Raw genomic sequence first — 22,971 nt, forward strand, 5'->3', positions numbered from 1 at the left:
CCCCCCCTCATCTACCTCACAGGGTTGATACGAAGATCATATAAAAATTCTGGGCCAGGTGTGGTGGCTCATACCTGTAATCCCAGCACTTTGGGGACTGAAGCAGGTGAATCACTTGAGGCCAGGAATTCAAGTCTGGCCAATATAGCAAAACCCCATCTCTACTAAAAATATAAAAAACTAGCCAGGTGTGGTGGCACACTCCTGTAATCCTAGCTACTCGGGAGGCTGAGGCATGAGAACTGCTTGAACCCAGGAGGAGGAGGTTGCAGTGAGCCAAGATTGTGCCACTGCATTCCATCCTGGGCAACAGATCAAGCGATTGTCTCCAAAAAAAAAAAAAAAAAAAAAAATTAAAAGTACTCTGAAAGTCACAAATCACGTCAATGAATACTAGGTAACTGCATTATGCTATAGACAGAAAGCACGTGAGAGGAGTTCAGCAGACCAGTCTGGAGCTCTCTGTTTCAGTGGAAGGGTGCTATAAATAGGATGTGCTTGTGTAAGGGTATCTCCTGGTCTCAGTGTCTTCTGAAAGGGTTAACAGGTAAAACCAGCTGAAGCAAAACACTGAGACACTGTGGTAGTAACTTTAAGAATCACATCAAAACATTAAGTACCAAGTATTTTAAGGGTAGACTAAACTATAGTGTTCAGGGATGTGTATTTTGATGATAAATTATTTATTTTTAATTAAGGTAGTGATTACTTTTTTTTTTTTTTTTCCTGAGACGGAGTCTTTCTCTGTCCCCCAGGCTGGAGTGCAGTGGCGCAATCTCGGCTCACTGCAAGCTCCGCCTCCCGGGTAAGGTAGTGATTACTTTTAAAGGCTGGACAGTGGAGAGTTCTGAGGAGGAAAAGGGGTATTACTGGCACAGGGCACATGGAGGCCCTCTGAGTAGTTAACAAGGAAGTTTGCCTTATAATAAGCTACACATTTGTTTTATATAGTTTTGTCTGTTTTATTTTACAATAAAATAATATTGCCACTCCTTTCCCTTTTCTTCCCAACTTATGATTAATTTCATTTTACCATTTGTTCCAACTATCAAAAAAGAGGAGAGTGAACTCAGTAATCTACTTGTTAACAGCTCTGATCAACAAACCTGTCAGCTCTGGCCAAAAAACTGCTGATGTAGCAAACCTGCATCAAGGGAGTTTGATAAGAACATTGAATCTGTGGGGAAAGGAGTAAGGAGCTATGCTAGTTTCGTTTGTAAAAATGAATTGTTAACTGGTAGAAACATCCTAAGATTTTAAAATATATTTACTCATAACAATCTCGTGAGGTAAATTAGGCGAGCAGCATCCCTTCCATATGGCTAATTAGCAAACTCAAAGAAAAAAAGTAATTTATAAATCAAGAACAGAAATAAAACCATATAGAATGAAAGCCCTATGCCTTGCAGTAGAATTTAATCATATTTCCTCTATTTAATCTATTTCTTCTATTGATTTGGATTGCGATGGAATTTCTACCACATACTCAACAACATACCACAGTATGTACAACAGAATTATACTGCAGATAAGTAATTTATTAGTAAATCTCCACATGAGCAGGATTAGTAATTTACCTGTTTCTGAATCCATCTCTGGTTCTGTCCACCTGTGGTTTGCCAAAACCAGGCTGGTAGAAGTTTGCTGCCTGTACAGCAAGGTCATGTGGCAAGGCCAGCCCTTCTAAAGCTGCCTGTTGCAACTCCAGCTGGCTCATCTGCTGAAAAGGAGAGGGGAGGGTCAGGAGAAGAGTAAGGACACCATACTTTCTAAAAAGGTTTCTCTTCACTCTTAGAAAGGTATGTTAACCAGAAGCTGAGAAAAATTAGATACTGCAAACCTGACTAAATTGTGCTGCCACCGCAGTGAACAAGATTAACAATTTAAGTATTACTTGAATTATTCAGCAAATTGTCTAACCTTCACTGAGCTTGAAATATAGATCAAAACCATTTCTTTGTTTTAGAGACAGAGTCTCACTCTGCCATCCAGGCTGGAGTACAGTGGCACCATTATAGCTCACTGCAGTCTCAAACTCTCGGGCTCAAGCAATTCTCCTGCCTCAGCCTCCTGTGTAGCTGGGACTACACATGCATGCTGCTATACCTGGCTCATTTTTTAAATTTACTTTTGGGCTCAAGTGATCCTCCTGCCTCCGCCTCCCAAAGCGCTGGGATTACAGGCATGAGCCGCCATGCCTGGCCTCAAAACCATTTTTAAGAATCACAACAATTCAGCTCTCCACTCCCCATGCACCAAGAGGGTGAAGGGCAAGCAAGAGATGAGTCTGAGAAAGAGCTCAGCCTGACCTGGGCCGTGATGGGGCTCATGGGTTTGCGCATGCCTTGGAATGGATCTCCGAGTAGCTGCTGTGGTCCTGGTGTGAAACCTGTCAGGAAAGTTAGTCTCAGTGAGTACCAAGATGGTATGTGTGCATCAGGGAGGCATTTTCATTAATGCATGCCATTTCTTGCTGAACGCCATCTCTTGGAAAGCACTGATTTATTGGGCTGACAGATGTCCTTCTCCCTCTGGACCTCAACCAGAGCACTGTCCAAATTGCTTCTCAACTAAGCCATCAGCTTTGCTCCTTTTAAAGCCAAGACCTCTCTCTGGGAGAGAAGAGCTTTTCTAGCCAGCAGTTTGTCCCGTTATCACTAAGCCAGTTGGTATTAAAGCAGACACCATTGTTCTGAGAGTACACATTCTCTCCATTCTATCTGCTTGACTGTGGACAGATTTCAGAAAATGCCTCTCAAGGTTTGTCTGGCAGGAGCCAGAGTGGCCAGCCGCCTAAAGTGGCCTAGGATGGCAGGAACACTACGACATTCCATGTAATTACTTTGCTAAGACACTTTCTGGAACTTTTCTTTCAGTCACATTCTGAATTAGCCATAAGACTTAACAGCGGATTGTCTATCAAAACTCAATAGCTTCATAGATAACCACTACACTGACTTCTACTATATCAAAGAAAAACATAAGAAGCCAAATTAACTTTTTTTGGATTGAATTCCCAAAATAAGGAATAAGACTAAAGAGCTGGATCAAAGTTAGATTTATTTCAATTAAAAAAAAATCTATAAAATGAACATATTCACCTGGAAGAGCAGCTGGTATCTTCCACGTTTGCTCCCCCATCCCCCAAAAGTATATTTATTTATTTTTTTGAGACAGAGTCTCGCTCTGTCGCCCAGGCTCCAGTGCAGTGGCGTGATCTTGGCTCACTGCAACCTCCGCCTCTCAGATTCAAGCGATTCTCCTGTCTCAGCCTCCCACGTAGCTGGGATTACAGGCATGCACCACCATGCCTGGCTATTTTTGTATTTTTAGTAGAGATGAGGTTTCACCATGTTGGCCAGGCTTGTCTCAAACTTCTGACCTCAGGTGATCTGCCCACCTCAGCCTCCCAGAGTGCTGGAATTACAGGCATGAGCTACCGCGCCTGGCCATAAATTCCTATTTCTTTTTGACAATTATGTATATTTACCAATTGGTGATGGTATTCTTGGGCGAAGGTAGTCAGCTGAGGCTGCTCGAGTTTGAAACACCTGTGACAAGGGAGGAGAGGGTGCTCTTTGGCCCAGTAAAGATGTTGTAGGCTCCAAGGTCCCCATAAGGCCACTCAGAAGATTGGAAGAAGCAGGTCTCTGAATTGGTTGACCCAAAAGTTCCTAAAGGCACAAAAGCCAAATCCCTGTGAACTTAGTTATTCCTTCTACTCAGAGGCTGTGAATTATGGATTAACTTTTGAGAGCCACAAGATGGATCTCCCTCATGCTCAACTGAAGGACTTGGATGTGTACATGCAACACATTTATCTGAATGTTCAGCTAGGAACATATGCTCTAAGTTAGTGCTATAAATAGAGGTTCCTTTTTTTTTTTGAGACAGAGTCTCACTCTATCACCCAGGCTGGAGTGCCGTGACATGATCTCGGCTCACCACAACCTCTGCCTACCGGGTTCAAGCGATTCTCACGCCTCAGCCTCCCAAGGAGCTGGGATTACAGGCATGTGCCACCACACCAGGCTAAATTTTGTATTTTTAGTAGAGTCAAGGTTTCACCATGTTGGCCAGGCTAGTCTCAAACTCCTGACCTCAGGTGATCCGCCCACCTCAGCCTCCCAAAGTGCTGAGATTATAGGCGTGAGCCACCGTGCCTGGCTAGATACTTTTAAGTTCCACAGAAACTGCAAAGCAAACTAGAAGTCAAGGCTTAGTTTGTCAACTTTTTTAGCCACCCCCTATCCCCTGCCCATTGAGATTAACAGCAACACCAAACTATGTCAGGCAACAATATCACATCTCTGATTGCCAGGCAACATAGATCATTTTCTAAGGCCCAAAGTTGGACCACTAAGCAAAACTGGTTCAGAAGACTACTGTTCAAGACTCCAAGGCCGCAGTATAAGATTGTGAAGTACCTGCAGGATGTTCTTAGGGACAGGCTGGCCTGGAATCTCAGCAGGGGACATCAAATGGCTTTCAAGGTTTCGCTAAAAGAGTCAAAAGAAAACTGGTTTTAACTTTCTTAACTCACTTAACTTGCAGATTGATGGGGACCACAAGAAAGCATAAAATACTCCTAGGGAGTTAATAGCAGAATGATACTCAAGTCACAGAAAACTTAGACCAATGTGTTCCACTCTCATCACACAGGTCCCAAAGATCTGGGGATGGAAAGACTGTTCGCATGTACAGGCAAAGTCCCCTCAAGAGATCCTCACTATGCTAACCCTAAGTCCATTTCCCTGTTTCTAACACTGTGACCAAAAGGGGGAAAAATGGTGAAACCGGGGAACACTTATTGAGATAACTCTTGCTACCCATTACCTTTAACAAGATTTATTGGAGACACATACACACACACATACATTTATATATACACACATACATATATACATACATATATATATACACATATACATATACACACACATATACACATACATATATATACATATACATACACACACACACACACATACATATATAAAATTCTGAGACAGGGTCTTGTTCTGTTGCCCAGTCTGGAGTGCAGTGGTGCAATCATGGCATGCTGCAGCCTTGACCTCTCAGGCACAAGCGATCCTCTCATCTCAGCCTCTTGAATAGCTGGGACTACAGGTATATGCCACCACACCTAACTACTTTTTATATTTTTTGTAGAGATGGGGTTTTGCCATGTTGCTCAGGCTGGTCTTGAACTCCTGGGCTCAAGCAATCCTCTGGCCTTGGCCTCCCAAAGTGCTGGCTAAATTATAGACGTGACCCACCACACCCAGTCTATGCATATGGTTTTAAAATCCTAGTAAACAACATGCAGGTAGGTTTGGCCAAAATTGTTATATTTCAGAGTTTCATATTTCAGGAAATTTAAGCTTTATTATTTTATTTTTTGAGACAGAGTCTTGCTCTGTCACCAGGCTAGAGTGCAATGGCGCGATCTCGGCTCACTGCAACCTCTGCCTCCAGGGTTCAAGCAATTCTCCTGCCTCAGCCTCCTGAGTAACTGGGACTACAGGCGCATGCCACCACGCTCAGCTAATTTTTTTTTTTTTTTTTCAGTAGAGACGGGGTTCCACCATGTTGGACAGGATGGTCTCGATCTCCTGACCTCGTGATCTGCCCACCTCGGCCTCCCAAAGTACTGGGATTACAGGCGTGAGCCACCGCGCCCAGCAACTTTATTATTTTTTAAATGAGCTGTTCCAAAATGGGTATCACATACAGGGCAAAATTCAAATCCTCTACTCTTAAAGCAGTAGTGGTTACTTTTTTTTTTTTTTTTTTTGGTGGGGGGACAGGTCTATGTTCTCCAGGCTGGCCTTGAACTTCTGGGTTCAAGCAACCCTCCCACCTTGGCCTCCCACATAGCTGGAACTATAGGTGTACACCAGCAGGCCTGGCCAGTGGTTACATTTTGTGCATCCAACCTAGAGTCCCCTCCTGCATTTCAGGACATCCCTATGCCCATTTAGCTCTGTGTGAAGTGCTTTCTCTGGTATAGTTTCCCTTCCACTAGATGGAGCTGTCAAAGTCCAAAGCAGTGTCTAGACATGACAAATAGCCCAAGAATACCCAACTATTTTATTGATTTTGGAACTGGGACTAAACGCAGATGATTTTATAAGTAATCTCTTTAAGAGTCATTTACTTCCATCTAATAAAAACAAATAGACTAACTTTATACTGCATGGCTTATTATACTTGGAGGATAGAATCTATAATTTAAAACAGAATTTAGATTGAACCAGCATGTATTATTTTTGGATGAACCAATATGACAACCTAAATGGATGGAGGCAGATCAGAAATAGTATACAAAAGATACACAGCAGTAGTAATTAAAGACACTGAATTCAAAAAGTAAACCATGACTTAACAACATGCAAATTGAGCAATATTTTGGGATAACACCTGCTATTCTTATTCCATTACTTTCCTTGTTGCATTCTTTCCTGTTAGGTGAGTTTGTCTTAGCCTTTGCCTAGCCACTTGAATGTGTCATCCATCCATTTGGCAGATGTTTGAGGCTCATTTGCTCAGCTAAAACCAGATATACTTCAGAGTACTAAAACCCCAACATCAAACCAATTGTCCTTACAACTCAAGAGTAAATTGTGTTAATGTCAAATCCGAGAATCGTGTCTGCAATAAAATGTGGAAAAACGTCAGGTAAACTGCTGAATCCCCCCTTCCATATTTTTAGTTGCTCACACCAAAAGAAGCAAGCTAATTACAAGATATGAACCACACCATTGCAGTCAGCACCCAGTCACCAAGACACAAAGGTAACAAGAAAGGAAAATAGGATAGTCTACCATCTTTCAGTCTGGTCTTCATCTGAAAGCATTTGTATCTAATAATTCTTTATATAAAAGTAACTCTAAAGCAGTTTACAGGGACATTCTCCTGCAACTGGTATGGTGTGGTCAGACACAAAGAAGTCAGTCTACCTATCTGAGGTGCCTGCTTTCAAGGGTAGGTCAGTCCTGGCACTAAGGAATAATGGAACCTCTGTCCTATTGGTCAGATAAGGAATGCTAAAAGTCAGTTGCTTTCTTTTGGTATAAGGTATAATGATTCAAACAGCTATTGCTACTTGCATCTTGGCTAACTGGTAAGTTCCCAGGCAAGCAGGGAACAGGAAAAAAGAGGGAAAACTCAATTTGGTAAATTTGCTATAACTTAGCAACTAGAATAAGTCCATGTTTATGTTTTTATTATTCATATCTACCCTGCTTCCACATTAGTAAGTGTCAAGAGATAGTGATATTAACACACAGGCTATGGGTGAGAACTACCCTCTCAAAATTGTTAGGACAAAGAACCAGTATATTATAAACACTTGCATTTACAAGGTGATATGCAGTTGTGTCACCTCGTAACCTAACCTCATGCCTACAAGTTTTTTTTTTTTAATTTTTATTTATTTATTTATTTATTTTTGAGACGGAGTCTCGCTCTGTCGCCCAGGCTGGAGTGCAGTGGCGCGATCTTGGCTCACTGCAAACTCCACCACCCGGGTTCATACCATTCTCCTGCCTCAGCCTCCGGAGTAGCTGGGACTACAGGCGCCTGCCACCGCGCCCGGCTAATTTTTTGTATTTTTAGTAGAGACGGGGTTTCACCGTGGTCTCGATCTCCTGACCTCATGATCCACCCGCCTCGGCCTCCCAAAGTGCTGGGATTACAGGCGTGAGCCACTGCGCCCGGCCATGCCTACAAGTTTTGTTTTTAACGTGGAGCCACAACTTTTTCCATTAGTAAATTGACAGAATGTAATTATCTTGACAAACCTATCTTACTTTTCTTTTTTTTTTTGGGACAGTCTCACTCTGTTGCCCAGCCTGGAGTGCAGTGGTGTGACCTCGGCTCACTGCAACTTTCATTTCCCAGGTTCAAGCAGTTCTCCTGTCTTGGCCTCCCAAGTAGCTGAGATTACAGGCGCCTGCCCCCACGCCTGGCTAATTTTTATTTTTGGTAGAGATGGGGTTTCACCATGTTGGCCAGACTGGTCTCAAACTCCCGACCTCAGGTGATCTGCCTGCCCCAGCCTCCCAAAGTGCTGGGATTACAGGCGTGAGCCACTGTGCCCAGCCCCATCTTAGATACTTTACAAATGATTTGTATGACTGCAAGAATGCAGGTAATCCCTGGTATCTGGGAATAATTAGAAGATGTGAATAAGGATTTTACTATACAAATATGGTAAAGAATATGAACTTAAGTAGCTGAATAACAAGAAAATTTTCTCTGGAGTTCATTCAAAAAGATAGTTTTATACTTCATTTTAGCAGTGACTTAAAGTTATACAGGCATTACCATAAGACTGAATCTTTTAATCTTTATACTGTCACCCACGATACATATAAATTAACCACAAGCCTGCTTTTTCCTGTAACAAACAGCATATCAACAATTAAGGAACACACAAAAGCATCAAGGACCAAATGACTACTAAAGAATTTCCAACTTACTCAGAATACCTTTTTAAAAATCCTTTTATTGTGGCGGGAAAAAGAAGAAAAAAAAAGGAGAAAAGGGTGGGGTTTGTGTCAGATACTTACGCTGACTTTGGGCTGAGAAGGCAAAGTTCCACTTGCCTTCATTGTGCTCACTAGCTTGTTGAACGCAGTCATGTCTCCGTCTTTCTTGAGTTGTCGATTGTTGGTTACAGCACTCAAGGTCTCTTCTAGGTGTTCTGCCATGAAGGGAGTTGAATTCTTCACTTGCTGGTCAACCTTCAAGCCCTTCAGACCTGCTTCTACCTCCTCCACTGAAAGCACAACCCCTGAATGTGCTGAGAAGTTGAGAACGTCCAGGTTAAATCAAGCAAAGAGATATCTGGTAGGAATTCTCTTTGGCTAGTATGACAGATAAGATGAAAATAATTTATTTCAAAATTGAGATGAGACTGTCAGAAAAGACACCAAAAATAAACAAATTAATAACACTTAAAATCAAATCGTGTACTAAGAGATGGCATAAACTAAACCTAAAATGTTTAGATGCTAGAAACTGGGGGACCACAACTATGAGGTGCTATGCTTTGAAACTTGACAAGCTCCTGCTGTGCATCCTGCAGAAGGGTATGAGTCTTCTGGGAGACTTGTTACCTGGGACAAGAATCCCAGATAGCCCAACACTGCCAAGATTGCTACCTGCACTGTGGTCGTTATATCACTTAAGTTTTTATGTTGAGGATTTATAGCCTAAGCAAGAACATGGAAGACTGGGACAGATTTGTGAGGAAATGGTAAGTTATGCTCTGGAGGAATACAACATTCGCTGGAGTTTGTTTTCAACATTCACTGGATTATTACAACCAGACCCTAGGTAAGAACATATAGGAAAAGTTCTCATAGGGCTCATGACCCACTGTGAGATTCTCAAAGAGGTGGTATTGTTTGATAAAATGAGTTTTTAAAAAAGAACATTAAACAAAAATCCAATATGTATTTGACTTTTTATGAAACAGAGGTATGTTAGACCCAACTGCCTGAAGACTGAACATCTAGACTTTTTCAGATATCTAAAACAGATATTCATTAACACTTACAGCTTTCTTTAAGTTTTTCTTTATTTGCAGAAAGGCTGGAAAGAAGAGGTTTCAAATCCACTTTGGCTTTCTGTAGCATTTCTAAAATATCCACTTTATTTTCAGTATGGTCTTCCAATGGTATAGGAGCAAAGTAATTCCCCGAGTTCTGTCCAGGAGAGAGGATGGCTTGCTCCAGACCTGATATTGCAAATAAACACACTCAAAATTAATCTGTTCCAGTAAAGAAACATGCCTTCAACAGTATTTTTCTTTCTTTCTGTTTCTTTTTTTTTTTTCTTTGATATAGAGTTTTGCTCTTTCGCCCAGGCTGGGGTGCAGTGGCGCAATCTTGGCTCACTGCAACCTCCGCCTGCCGGTTTCAAGTGATTCTCCTGCCTCAGCCTCCTGAGTAGCTGGGACTACAGACGCCTGCCACCACGCCCGGCTGATTTTTGTATTTTTAGTAGAGATGGGGGTTTCACCATGTTGGCCAGGCTGGTCTCAAACTCCTAACCTTGTGATCCGCCTGCCTTGGCCTCCCAAAGTGCTGGGATTACAGGCGTGAGCCACTGCACCTGGCCCCTTCAACAATATTAAAAGGACATAAATTGAAGGCTTTTCAGTTGTCCAGAGACCCTTTGACCCTAATCGACTCCTGACTAATGAAGACAGAATGAACCATATCAGGGGAAAATCCCAGGTTTACCTTCAAGGGCAGAATCTGAAGCCATTTTACCTGCAAGTCTCTCTAGCTCTTCATGTGGTGTTGACCCAAGACTGCTGGATCGGCTTCCTGATCTGCTTGGGTTAGAGAACCACCTACTGAACCGACTGGCAGAGACTGACCCTTCTCCCAAAACATCTTCTATCATCTGAAGAAAAAGACAATAAAAACTAATAGTTTCTAGATGAAAAAGGACAAGAAGATTTAAATCTTATGAAAGGGTCACTTACTTTGAAACTTCCTTTGATGCTTGTGACCTGAAGATAAACACTCTCAGAACCCAGGAATTTGAACATCTTTTTCTTCCTCCATCCTGGGTAATTTCTGAATAACCCAAACTTGAGTATAACCAACTATCTACTTTCCTTTTTTATTTTTTATTATTATTATTAGTTTTTTTTGAGACGGAGTCTCGCACTGTCGCCCAGGCTGGAGTGCAGTGGCATGATCTCGGCTCACTGCAAGCTCCGCCTCCCAGGTTCACACCATTCTCCTGCCTCAGCCTCCTGAGTAGCTGGGACTACAGGCACCCGCCACCATGCCTGGCTAATTTTTTGTATTTTTAGTAGAGACGGGGTTTCACCCTGTTAGCCAGGATGGTCTAGATCTCCTGACCTTGTGATCCGCCCACCTTGGCCTCCCAAAGTGCTGGGATTACAGGCATGAGCCACCACACCCAGCCTACTATTTTTTTTAAGACAGTCTCGCTGTGTTGCCCAGGCTGAAGTGCAGGGGTGCAATCTTGGCTCACTGCAACCTCTGCCTCCCAGGTTCAAGTGATTCTCATGCCTCAAGCTCTCGAGTAGCTGAGACTACAGGCATACGCCACCACGTGCCTGGCTATTTTTAATTTTATTTTTAGTAGAGATGGGTTTTTACCATGTTGGCCAGGCTTGTCTCGAACTCCTGACCTCAAATGATCCACCTGCCTTGGCCTCCCAAAGTGCTGGGATTACAGGCATGAACCACCACGCCTAGCCTACTTTCTAAGAATATAAAGCAAAGCCTCTATGCTACAAAAAGTTTTTCGGGTTTCTATCCTTTGCCTCAGGAGTAAATCCATGTACTACCAAATGTTCTCAGAGAACAGTGTCAATGCCACAGCATTCCACTGACAAGCTGATGAGTGACCTTCAACTAAATATCAAGTATGGGGAACTGATGAAAGAAAACCATTGCTTCAAACTTAGTGGTTTCAAGGTTGTAATGAACATTATGAAATTCAATCTTGAGAGTTTCAGAAGCCAAAGGCTAAAAAAGTAGAGTTCATAAAGACTGTAATTCCAAGTCAAAGTTTAGAAAAAGTATGATTGTGGAAGATGAAATTTCAGCTGATCTCTAATTTCTGTTTGAGATTAATAGAGAGTTTTCAGGTGTTTTCTGTTTCCAAGTCCAACCTCCATAGTTTAGATTTCATAAGGGCAATTAAATAACACACTATGAACAATATATTGCTTTGGTAGAAATTATGAAATAGTGCCAACTTTCTTAAAAACTAGATTTAAGCATTTAAAAAAATTTTCAATTCAAATCATACCATAAATTCAGTCAAATATCCAAATTGATTTTTTGCAGTACTTATCAATATTTAGAAAAGGTAGAGCAAACATCTATCCAAAAATCAGACATATCCTTGAAAATAAGTCATATACTTTCACTTCAATCCCACTGATAAACAGAAAACATGATTTTTCAAAAACTGGTACATGGATGACAGAATTAGTGACTGTTTTATTTGAAATCTGGAACCCACAATTTCCAAAGTTAAGCAGTGGAAGCTTAGGTTTATTCTTTGTTCTTATCTGGAAGAATGTTTTCATAATCCATACCCAAACTACGCCACAATATACTTCTTTTGAAGGGATTTTAATTCAAGACCCTAATTATTGTTTCCAGAATTTCTATTTTCAGAGGAATTATCTAGACAATTTCAATCACATTCCACCTGTAGATGCGCTGACTTTTAAGGGCACTAATTATGTATTAAAAGATAAGCATGATACATCACTGTGAAAAATTGGGGAGTGTATCCAAAATATAAGCATCATAGTGATAAACAGGAATTCTAAAAATAACTTGAAAAAGCCAGGTGCGGTGGCTCACGCCTGTAATCCCAGCACTTTGGGAGGCCAAGGTGGGTGGATCACCTGAGGTCAGGAGTTCAAGACCAGCATGGCCAACTTGGTGAAACCCCATCTCTACTAAAAATACAAAAATTAGCTGGGTGTGGTGGTGGGCAACTGTAATCCCAGCTACTCAGGACGTTGAGGCAGGAGAATCACTTGAACCCAGGAGGCGGAGGTTGCAGTGAGCCAAGATCGCACCATTGCACTCCAGCCTGAGAGACAGAGCGAGACTTCCTCTCAAAAACAAAAAACAAAAAAAACACAAAAAACTGAAGAACATAATTAAAAATGTTTCAATGTTGAAAAGAGTTTGAAATTTACAAGTAGGAAAAATAATAGCTTTGCATTTTAACTCCTTTTATTTCCTCCATTATGATCATGCTGCATAAGAAAAAAAAGACACAAAGAAAGAACATGAGAAAGCAAAGGAGATTAATACAAAGTATCTGGACATTCTCTAAAGATATTAAAGTAAGTGTTGAAAGTCACTTCCGTATTTTGTCTAGTAACCAATTTTGCTTCTGTTAGAGAAGCAAAACTTTTATTATAGTTCAAGCATAAGAAGTAGAAACAAGTCGTTTTTACACATATTTAGTGGAAATACTAATTTCAAGAAACTAAAGCATCTTAAACATGAAAAGGTTAAAACTAAAGTTTATCTAGTCAGTCATTTTTACCACACAGCAAAACAGGACATTCTATAGCAGGGCCTCCCTCACGTACCTTGCTAGAGGAAGTAAGGACCTGGACCCATATCTCTGCCTTCTTGGTCAGGGTACCTCTGCTACATCATTGTCAACCATCAGCTGATTGAGAAAAGGAGCCTGGGAACTGCAATCTGTGTTTCAGCTGCCCTTATTAGAGTAGATTTTTAATACCATTTTTAAGGTAACCTATATGGCTATTAGTCTGATCCTTCAAGCTAGGTCATTTAGACAAGTCACATCCTTGGATTCATAATATCCTGCTAATCAAACAGATTCCGTGGAATATTTTTGCTCTTTTACAGTTACTTGGTTGTACTGATCAATGCTTTTTATTACTTTCCATTTTTACAGTAATTTTTATATTTCATATTTGTTTCACTAGTTTCTGTTTGGATTTCTAATGAATTCATTTAAGGTTATACATTTTCTTCTGCACATACTTTTCTGATCACCAAGGTCTTTCTATGTCATCTTCCTGTTAATCACTCTAAAACATTCAGTATTTCCAATTTGATTTCATTCAATATAGTTACGTGTCTATCATGTGTCATGCACTGTAGTAAGAATACCATATTTAAATAAACATTTTTACTTATTTAAATTTGCACGTATTCCAAATGTTTAGTTTGTATACATTTTTCTGGCTTTTGTCAATTTCTAAGTGAATATAGTCCACAAATACATGTGTATGTGCGTGTGTATTTTTGATCCTTGTGTTTCCTCGGTTTGAAAGTAAACTCTACGAGGATAGGAACTTTATTTTGTTTACTACCATAGCCTTAGTTCCTAGAACACTGTCCAGAGGTTAGAATTACTCAATAATTTGTTTTGAGACAGGGTCTTGTTCTGTCGCCCAGGCTGGAGTACAGTGGTGTGATCATTGCTTGCTGTAGTGTCAAACACCCGGGCTCAGCCTCCTGAATAGCTAGGACTACAGGCGCACGCCACCACACCCAGCTAATTTTTATTTATTTATTTTTTTGTAGCAGGGCCTCACAAGCTAGTCTCAAACTCCTGGCCTCAAGTGATCCTCCTGCCTCAGCCTTTGATAAATATTTCTAAATAAAACGAACCAATGCGTTATTTGAGATTTCCTCTGTAGCCTAGTAATTTGGTTAAGTTATATAAAAGATAGTGTATTCTCACTTTTGTTATAAAGTTCTGTTTATATTTATTAACACCCAACATTTGTAGAGCTTACTAAGCATACAATACTGGCCTTTTTTTTTTTGAGACGGAGTCTCACTCTGTTACCCAGGCTGGAGTGCAGTGGTGTGATCTTGGCTCACTGCAAGCTCCGCCTCCCGGGTTCACACCATTCTCTTGCCTCAGCCTCCTGAGTAGCTGGGACTACAGGTGCCTGTCACCACAACAGGCTAATTTTTTCGTATTTTTAGTAGAGACAGGGTTTCACCGTGTTAGCCAGGATGGTCTCGATCTCCTGACCTCGTGATCTGCCCACGATCAGCTCCCAAAGTGCTGGGATTACAGGCATGAACCACCGCGCCTGGCCTCCAATACTGTCTTAAGCACTTTACATACTTGTCAATTAATATTCATATCCTTTACAGCCTTTCTTATTTTTCCCAATTGACTTGTAATTTTCTGAGTACTTTGTATTAGAGTTCAGTTGGTTATATAACACAGAGCACTTGTTTTTATTGACCTCAGTTTTGCTTTTTAGTGGATTATAGAATATATAATTTAACAGCACCTCCATGGAAAACATGGAGACAGAGTTAATGGCTTAGTTCTGACTGCTTAGCATTAACCACGTTTTGGTTCAGGATAAGGGCCAGAGGACAAAACAGTGCTCAGTTGCTATTCCTACCTTTATGCTTCAGAGGTCGTATATTTGGGGGAGTTCAGAGCAGAAACTCATTACTGGAACTGTATCAATTAGAAGGCAGTTTTCACCAATTATTGGCTATGTGACTTTGGGCAAGTTATCTAAATTCTATGCCTGTTTCCTCATCTGTAAATGGAAATAGTAATCTAATTTATAAGGGATTTGTGAAGATTAGATAACTTACTCTATATAAAGCCTGCAACAATCAGCACTATATGCATGTTACCTGTTATTAAAAGTTTAGGTTTAGGCCAGGCGCAGTGGCTCATGCCTGTAATCCCAGCACTTTGGGAGGCCGAGGCGGGCAGATCACTGGAGGTCAAGAGTTCGAGACCAGCCTGGGCAACACAGTAAAACCCTGTCTCTACTAAAAATACAAAAGTTAGCTGGGCATGGTGGTGTGCGTCTGTAATCCCAGCTACTCAGGAGGCTGAGGCACAAGAATCGCTTTAACCCGGGAGGTAGAGCTTGTAGTGAGTCGAGATCACATCACTGCACTCCAGCCTGGGTGACAGAGTGAGACTGTCTCAAAACAAACAAACAAAAAAAGATTTCCATCTCTCTTCTAAGAGAATGAAAAAAGAAAAAGTTACTAAACAGTTGATGTGGAAAAAAAAATACTATGCCCTCAGAAGTTAAGAATTTGAAAGGGCCACTCAGTTTTTACATCAACTAAATTAAGCTTGCATCTGGATACAATCCAAAGGACTGGCTAGGAGACTATAGGTGAGGCACCTGGCTAGGAGACTTAACAATTAAAATTGCTGCTGGAACTTTAGGAACAACACCACACAAAGAGTTGCCAACATTGATTTGGAGCCACATTCCATATGCTCCAGCAGTGCTATAGCCAAGTGTGGACCATGCTGATCTATATTGAGATAATAAGTGAGAATAAATGCTTAGAAACTGGTCAGGCACGGTGGCTCACACCTGTAGTCCCAGCACTCTGGTAGGCCGAGACGGGTAGATTACTTGAGGTCAGGAGTTTGAGACCAGCCTGGCCAACATGGTGAAACCTCATCTCTACTAAAAATACCAAACTTAGCCAGGTGTGGTGGTGGCGCCTGTAATCCCAGCTACCCGGGAGGCTGAGACGGGAGAATCACTTGAGCCCAGGAGGTAGAGGTTGCAGTGAGCCAAGATTGCGCCACTGCACTGCAGTCTGGGCGACAGAGTGAGACTTTTTCTCAAAAACAAAACAAAACAAAACAAAACAAAACAAAACCGGGTGCTGTGGCTCACGCCTGTAATCCTAGCACTTTGGGAGGCCAGGGCAGGTGGATTGCCTGAACTCAGGAGTTTGAGACCAGCCTGGGCAACACGGTGAAACCCCATCTCTACTAAAATACAAAAAATTAGCCGGGCATGGCAGCGTGTACCCTAGTCCCAGTTACTTGGGAGGCTGAGATAGGAGAATTGCTTGAACCTGCGAGGCAGAGGTTGCAGTGAGCCAAGATCGCACCACTGTACTCCAGCCTAGGTGACAGAGCAAGACTCCATCTCCAAAAAAGAAAAGAAACTTTTATACCAATTTGGTATTGTCATGACATTTGTACTTTATACTAAAATACTGTTCTTCAATGGAATGGAAATAAAGCCTGGCACCTCATCACAGAAAAATTTAAGAAGACTGCCTAAGAACACATCTGTGGCCCTGTACCTATCAGTACTACGCAGTGCCTGCTCACTTATTCCTCGTGGCAATCTTATGGGTGTAGGAGAGCAGGCAATGACAACGGAGACAGGCCAATGTTGCCTGCTCTGCTGTGCTCAGCTTTGTCTGCTCATACAATAATCAAATAAGGATAAGGAGTAGATACTAATTCATAAATGCTGATGGGGCAGGAGCAAGGGTGGGTAGCAAAAGATTTAGGGAGAGCTTACTACTATTTTTAAAGTCCAGAAAGACTAGACCTCAAGAGTTTAACAGCAATACTGAAAGTATTACAAGTTCCTTTTCATTAAAGGATTTTGGAACCATCACATCGAAAAAGTATCGCCTAACCAGGCAGCCTCCCCCAAGGAATGTAGATCAGTGTGACAACAATTGTCAGTTATAAAAAGCCACCTTCACAGTAAGTCTACAACAAACAACTACAACAAACAACTAAAAGGAGACAATGTAAACATCTAAAGAATTTGTATGCCGTGTGTGGTGGCTCACGCCTGTAATCCCAGCACTTTGGGAGACCAAGACAGGAGGATCACAAGGTCAGGAGTTCAAGACCTGCCCGACCAACATAGTGAAACCCCATCTCTACTACAAATACAAAAGTTAGCCGGGCATGGTGGCACACACCTGTGATCCCAACTACTCGGGAGGCTTAGGCAGGAGAATCGCTTGAACCCAGGAGACAGAGGTTGCAATGAGCCAAGATTGCGCCACTGCACTTCAGCCTGGGTGACAGAGTAAGATTCTGACTCAAAAAAAAAAAAAAAAAAAAAAGAATTTTTAGTCCAACACCACCAGCTTAAAAAAGAGTTAACTGGTACAAAAATCTCGTATTATCCGTTAAGCCTCTCAAAACAAAGCCAACAAAAATTTAAATATGTAAGAATAAAAGCCAAAAACCCCAAAAGCATCTAGCAAAACAACACTTTCAAAAAGATGTCTTAAATACTCAGGTCAAATTTAACCACACATTTTTAAGTGTGCTGCTACACTCACCGAAGCCAAGCATGGCACCTTATCAAGGTTAAAGAACTCATTAAAGTCAAAGTCTCCTGGGGACTGCTCAGGCAAGACGGCATCCCTTGGCACTTCCTGATCAGCCGCAGGCTCCTGTGCAAGGATGACCTCCACTTCATCCTCTTCCACCACTCCTCCATTGCACTCTACTATACCTGAAAGCAAAACCAGGACAAAAACCATCTGATAAGTAAACCACTCCAGTGTCCCTCTGTGGCTTCAGCCATCAATACACATGTAGAAGAGCCACACATGACTTAAAAAGCAGACTTCTTGTGCAGGTACTGTACTTGCAAGAATGAAACAGTCCCCCTTCTACGGGAGGCAGAAGAGGAAAAAAGCCTTAATAAAGCCAGAACACCAACAGGATGGGGGGAAGATTATGATTCCCTTCCTGAGAACTTCATATTTTCCATAGTGGAGGGGGTTCTTTTTTTTTTTTTTTGAGATGGGGTCTTGCTCTGTTGCACAGGCTGGAGAGTAGTGGCACGATCACAGCTCACTGTAGTCTCTACCTCCTGGGCTCAGGTGATCCTTCTGCCTTAGCCTCCAGAGTATCTGGGACCACAGGTGCACACCACCATCACCATGCCTGGATAATTTTTTAATTTTTTTTTTTTTTTTTTTTTTTTTTGAGACGGAGTCTTGCTGTGTCCCCCAGGCTGGAGTGCAGTGGCACGATCTTGGCTCACTGCAAGCTCCACCTCCTGGGTTCACACCATTCTCCTGCCTCAGCCTCCCAAGTAGCTGGGACTACAGGCGCCCGCCAACACGCCCGGCTAATTTTTTGTATTTTTAGTTGAGACGGGGTTTCACCGTGTTAGCCAGGATGGTCTTGATCTCCTGACCTCATGATCCGACCGCCTTGGCCTCCCAAAGTGCTGGGATTACAGGCTTGAGCCACCGCGCCCGGCCAATTTTTTAATTTTTTGTAGAGACTGAGTCTCACTAAATTGCACAGCCTGGACTTAAACTCCTGACCTCAAGTGATCCTCCTGCCTCGGCCTCCCAAAGTGCTAGGATTACAGTAGTGAGCTACTGTGTCCAGCATCATGCCTAGTTCTTTTTCTAGTGATAATTTTTTTTTTTTTTTTTTTTTTAAGGATAGTCTTTTCAAGTCTCTTACTGCTTAAAAATGGAACCAAATTAATTTAGCTCTCCTTCTGACCATGCACCTGTAGCACCAGTTTCAGTCAGGGCTCAGCAACCTAAGGTATTTATGAGAAACCTGGCATGAGGGCAATTTTCACTTGCCTACAGGTTGGTTGTTGTAGCTCATCCTTCAAGGCGAAATTCAAATGTGACCTTCTCTGGGAAGCTTGCCCCGCCTACCCATTTTTGCCCTACCCAGTAAAATTAATTGCTACCTTCTCTATAATCCTTGTGTCATCTCTGAGTACTTATCACACTGTATAATAGTAACTCTCTCTGAGGGTAGGGAACCTGGTCCAACCAGCTTTGTCTTACTCTGTAGTGCCAGGTATACTCTATAATGTTCAGTTGTTTTTAGGATAGGGAGATAAAGTGAAACTGCCAGATGCTAACATTTAAGGCATCTGACATCTTAGTTTTTAATGTTTTTATTTATTTTAAATACATAGCAAGGACAACCTAGAGACATTCTGTAGTTATCTAATGGGATAAACCAAGACCCCTGGATTCTACTCCAGGCTCTGCCATGAAATCCATCCCTTCTCTCCAGGTCTCAATCTCTCTCTGCATCTGTAAAATAAGGAGGTGCCACTACCAATCTATCTTACTCCTGGCTCCTGCACTTGATACAAGAATGGCTGAAATTCAGATCTCACCTCACTTAAGAAAAACATAATTTTTTCTCACCAGAAGCCTGATCTTTATTGTTAAAGTGGTGCTTTATTGGGTGCTGCTTTAATTAAGAATGAGACAAAGACATATCTCAAAGCCAATTTAATAGCAAAGTCTTCCAAGTTACCTGTCAATTTCTTACATTATCCTAGGGAAGAGTGTGTGATAGCACAAAGATAATGGTAATATGTACTATATTTTCAAGACTACAAAAGAAGATGAGTATTTTGATTCTCCATTTCCTTCTTCTTTTAAAGAAATGCCATCAGCTTATTTCTGCTTATATTTTTCTTCATCAAAATGTTAAGGTGGCATTGATATTTCCCGTATTTATTAAAATAGCTTTCCCAGACCAGGCGCAGTGGTTCACGCCTATAATCCCAGCACTTTGGGAGGCTGAGGCAGGTGGAGTATGAGGTCAGGAGATCGAGACCATCCTGGCTAACACGGTGAAACCCCACCTCTACTAAAAATACAAAAAATTAGCTGGGTGTGGTGGCGCACACCTGTAATCCCAGCCACTCAGGAGGCTGAGGCAGGAGAATCACTTGAACCCGGGAGGCAGAGGTTGCAGTGAGCTGAGATCAGGCCACTGCACTCTAGCCTTGGCGACAGAGTGAGACTCCGTCTCAAAAAAAAAAAAAATTAATTAAAAAAATAAAAATAGAGGACTGGCGCAGTGGCTCACACCTGTAATCCCAGCACTGTGGGAGACCAAGGCGGGTGGATCACAAAGTCAGGAGATCGAGACCATCCTGGCTAACACAGTGAAACCCTGTCTCTACTAAAAATACGAAAACAGCCAGGCGTGGTGGTGGGCGCCTGTAGTCCCAGCTACTCGGGAGGCTGAGGCAGGAGAATGGTGTGAACCCAGGAGGCGGCGCTTGCAGTGAGCTGAGATCGTGCCACTGCGCTCCAGCCTGGGCAACAAAGCAAGACTCCGTCTCAGGGAAAAAAAAAAAAAAAAGCTTTCCCCTTTTGTTGCGTCGTATCTGTCAAAAGGCTTTCAACTAAGCCTGAAAGCTTGAAGCAAGTAGAATTTACTGAGTGCCTTCTTGGAGACTGAGTTCTGATGGGTACATGTGTTCTTCAATACTCAAGGTAACCCTTAAGTTATGATAGGCATTGTTCTTCACTTTACAAAGAAACAGGCCCAGTTGTCAAAATTTTGTCAAAAATTATCCTTTTCTAAGCAGGAGCCCCAGTACTTTAACCCAGGTTAGTCCCCACCTGGCTCTTCAGTGCCTCCTTCCCAAGACCATCAGCCTGGGACTGGCCACCTTAGAGCGAGGTCACTGCCCTAAAAAATGATTGGCTGCAGACCAATGGGCTCCCACTCTGCAGCAGGTACTTCACATACATTAGCTCTGGCTCCTTCAGTTTAGCAAGGGAGATATCTGACCCCATCTTACAGCTGAGGAAACTAGGTTTTTTTTTTTTTTTTTTTTTTTTTGGAGACAGAGTCTCAACTCTGTCTCCCAGGCTGGAGTGCAGTGGCACAATCTCGCTGCAACCTCTGTCTCCTGGATTCAAGCAATTCTCCTGCCTCAGCCTTTCCAGTAGCTGGGAGTACAGGCATGCGCCACCACACCCAGCTAATTTTTGTATTTTCAATATAGACAGGGTTTCACCATGTTGGCCAGGGTGGTCTCAAACTCCTGACCTCAAATGATCCACCCGCCTTGGCCTCCCAAAGTGCTGGGATTACAGGCGTGAGCCACCGTACTCATCCTGAAACTAAGTTTGAGAGAAGGCAAATCACAAACAACTGACCTGGGAAGGCCTAATACCATGATGAAGAAGGTAGGCTCTGATGCCCAGAAGCATCTTGCTTTACTCTTGACTTCACTACTTATTTCCATGGTGACTACCTTAAGTGTCCTTAAGTTACTTAAGCCCTCTGAGCCTCCATTTGCTCATCTATGAAATGAGCATAAAAAAGTACCTACACTGCACAAGGTCATTAGGAGACAAAGGATTACACAGACAAAATACACTCACCACTGTGTTTAGGACATAATTGCTCAATAAATGAGACCTTTCATTTTTCTACCATGTTTCTTATGTCTGGGGAACTCTTTCATGTACACAGTCCTCCTACAGGATAACTTCAGACTTTTCTGTTTAGTGTGGCAGGCAGAACAAGTTACGGAAACAGTACAATCTACACTTACTGAATCCTCACTTAAGCAGTTTCAGGGGCCGGGCATGGTGGCTCACACCTATAATCCCAGCACTTTGGGATGCCGAGGGGGGTGGATCACCTGAGGTCAGGAGTTCCAGACCAGCCTGGGCAACACGGTGAAACCCCATCTCTACTAAAAATTGAAAAAAATTACCCAGGCGTCATGGCGGGCACCTGTAATCCCAGCTACTCGGGAGGCTGAGGCAGGGAAGAATCGCTTGAACCAAGGAGATGGAGGCTGCAGTGAGCTGAGATGGTGCTACTGCACTCCAACCCGGGCAACAGAGTGAGACTCTGTCTCAAAAAAAAAAAAAAAAAAAAAGTTTCAAAATCAGGATGCATCATGAAAAACTTGCCATTTCCTATACATCTGGTGCCCATTCCTAAGTGTACAATTAGCCAATGATAATCACATCTCTATTTTATTTTTGAGACAGTCTTGCTCTGTCACCCAGGCTGGAGTGCAGTGGTGTGATAGCTCACTGCAACCTCCGCTTCCCAGGTTCAAGCAATTCTTGTGCCTCAGCCTCCCAAATAGCTGGGACTACAGGCACCAGCCACCACACTCCACTAATTTTTCAATTTTTGTGGAGATGGGATGGGGTTTCACCATGTTGGCCAGGCTGGTCTCGAACTCCTGACCTCAGGTGATCTGCCCGCCTCGGCCTCCCAAAGTGTTGGGATTACAGGTGTGAGCCACCACGCCCGGACTACATCTCATTTTAAAACATCAAACTTCCCTCCCAAAGTTTGAACTGACCTTCCTTCACAGAGGCTGTCCGTCGCCTTGTTCTTTTTCTCCCTTTGTGATCTTCTTCTAGTATCTTATCATCAAAGCCAGTCAGTTCGATGGTTTCAGACTGACTTGTGGGTCCAGCAGAGAACCACTCTGGTTCTTCTTCTGTATAAGAATCATTTCTTCTGCGCTCACCAAAGACACGCTTACTATCTCCAAACTCTCTCTGGAAAAGTACATAAAGCAAGATTTAAAAATTTCTAGTCAAGGCATTTCTACTTCAGTCAGGGTCTTTGTTGTAATGTTCAATAGTGAAAGGAAGATACAATGCTGTATAGCTGAGGCCCATCACCATCCCCACCCCTTCCTCCCTGACTGGTTTAAGAACAGGCTGTTCATGCCTGTTCTCAAAGTAACCTGGTATAAATGAAGTGAATGTCAAGTCCCCAAGCACATGAACTACCGAAGAATCTAGAAGACAAACCCAGGTCGGGTCCAGTGGCTCACGCCTGTAATCCCAGCAGTTTGGGAGGCCGAGGCAGGCGGATCACCTAAGGTTGGGAGTTTGAGACCAGCCT

At 42.4% G+C, this 22,971-nt stretch overlaps 1 protein-coding gene across 5 annotated transcripts in view; it reads right to left on the bottom strand.

Annotated features, from left to right (window-relative positions):
- The window catches only part of EIF4ENIF1 (eukaryotic translation initiation factor 4E nuclear import factor 1), a 59,490-nt gene that overhangs the window by 6,562 nt on the left and 29,957 nt on the right, over positions 1-22,971 (bottom strand). Inside the window, exons 1-9 of one of the 5 annotated variants that reach the window (XM_032139838.2) lie at positions 22,418-22,621; positions 17,628-17,803; positions 10,287-10,422; positions 9,569-9,748; positions 8,577-8,809; positions 4,428-4,499; positions 3,491-3,674; positions 2,310-2,389; positions 1,578-1,717 (exon numbers count right to left, since the gene is read on the bottom strand). In XM_032139838.2, the coding sequence (XP_031995729.1) occupies positions 1,578-1,717; positions 2,310-2,389; positions 3,491-3,674; positions 4,428-4,499; positions 8,577-8,809; positions 9,569-9,748; positions 10,287-10,422 (1,025 nt within the window). In that variant the 5' untranslated portion in view covers positions 17,628-17,803; positions 22,418-22,621. Of the gene's footprint in view, positions 1-1,577; positions 1,721-2,309; positions 2,390-3,490; positions 3,675-4,427; positions 4,500-8,576; positions 8,810-9,568; positions 9,749-10,286; positions 10,423-10,504; positions 14,341-17,627; positions 17,804-22,417; positions 22,622-22,971 lie in introns of those variants that run through there. The other 4 variants (XM_032139837.2, XM_058431676.1, XM_032139836.2 and 1 more) reach the window with 4 other exon arrangements.

Source organism: Hylobates moloch, unplaced genomic scaffold (genome assembly GCF_009828535.3).
Source record: "Hylobates moloch isolate HMO894 unplaced genomic scaffold, HMol_V3 SCAFFOLD_19, whole genome shotgun sequence".
In the NCBI taxonomy this organism is placed as follows: Eukaryota; Metazoa; Chordata; class Mammalia; order Primates; family Hylobatidae; genus Hylobates; species Hylobates moloch.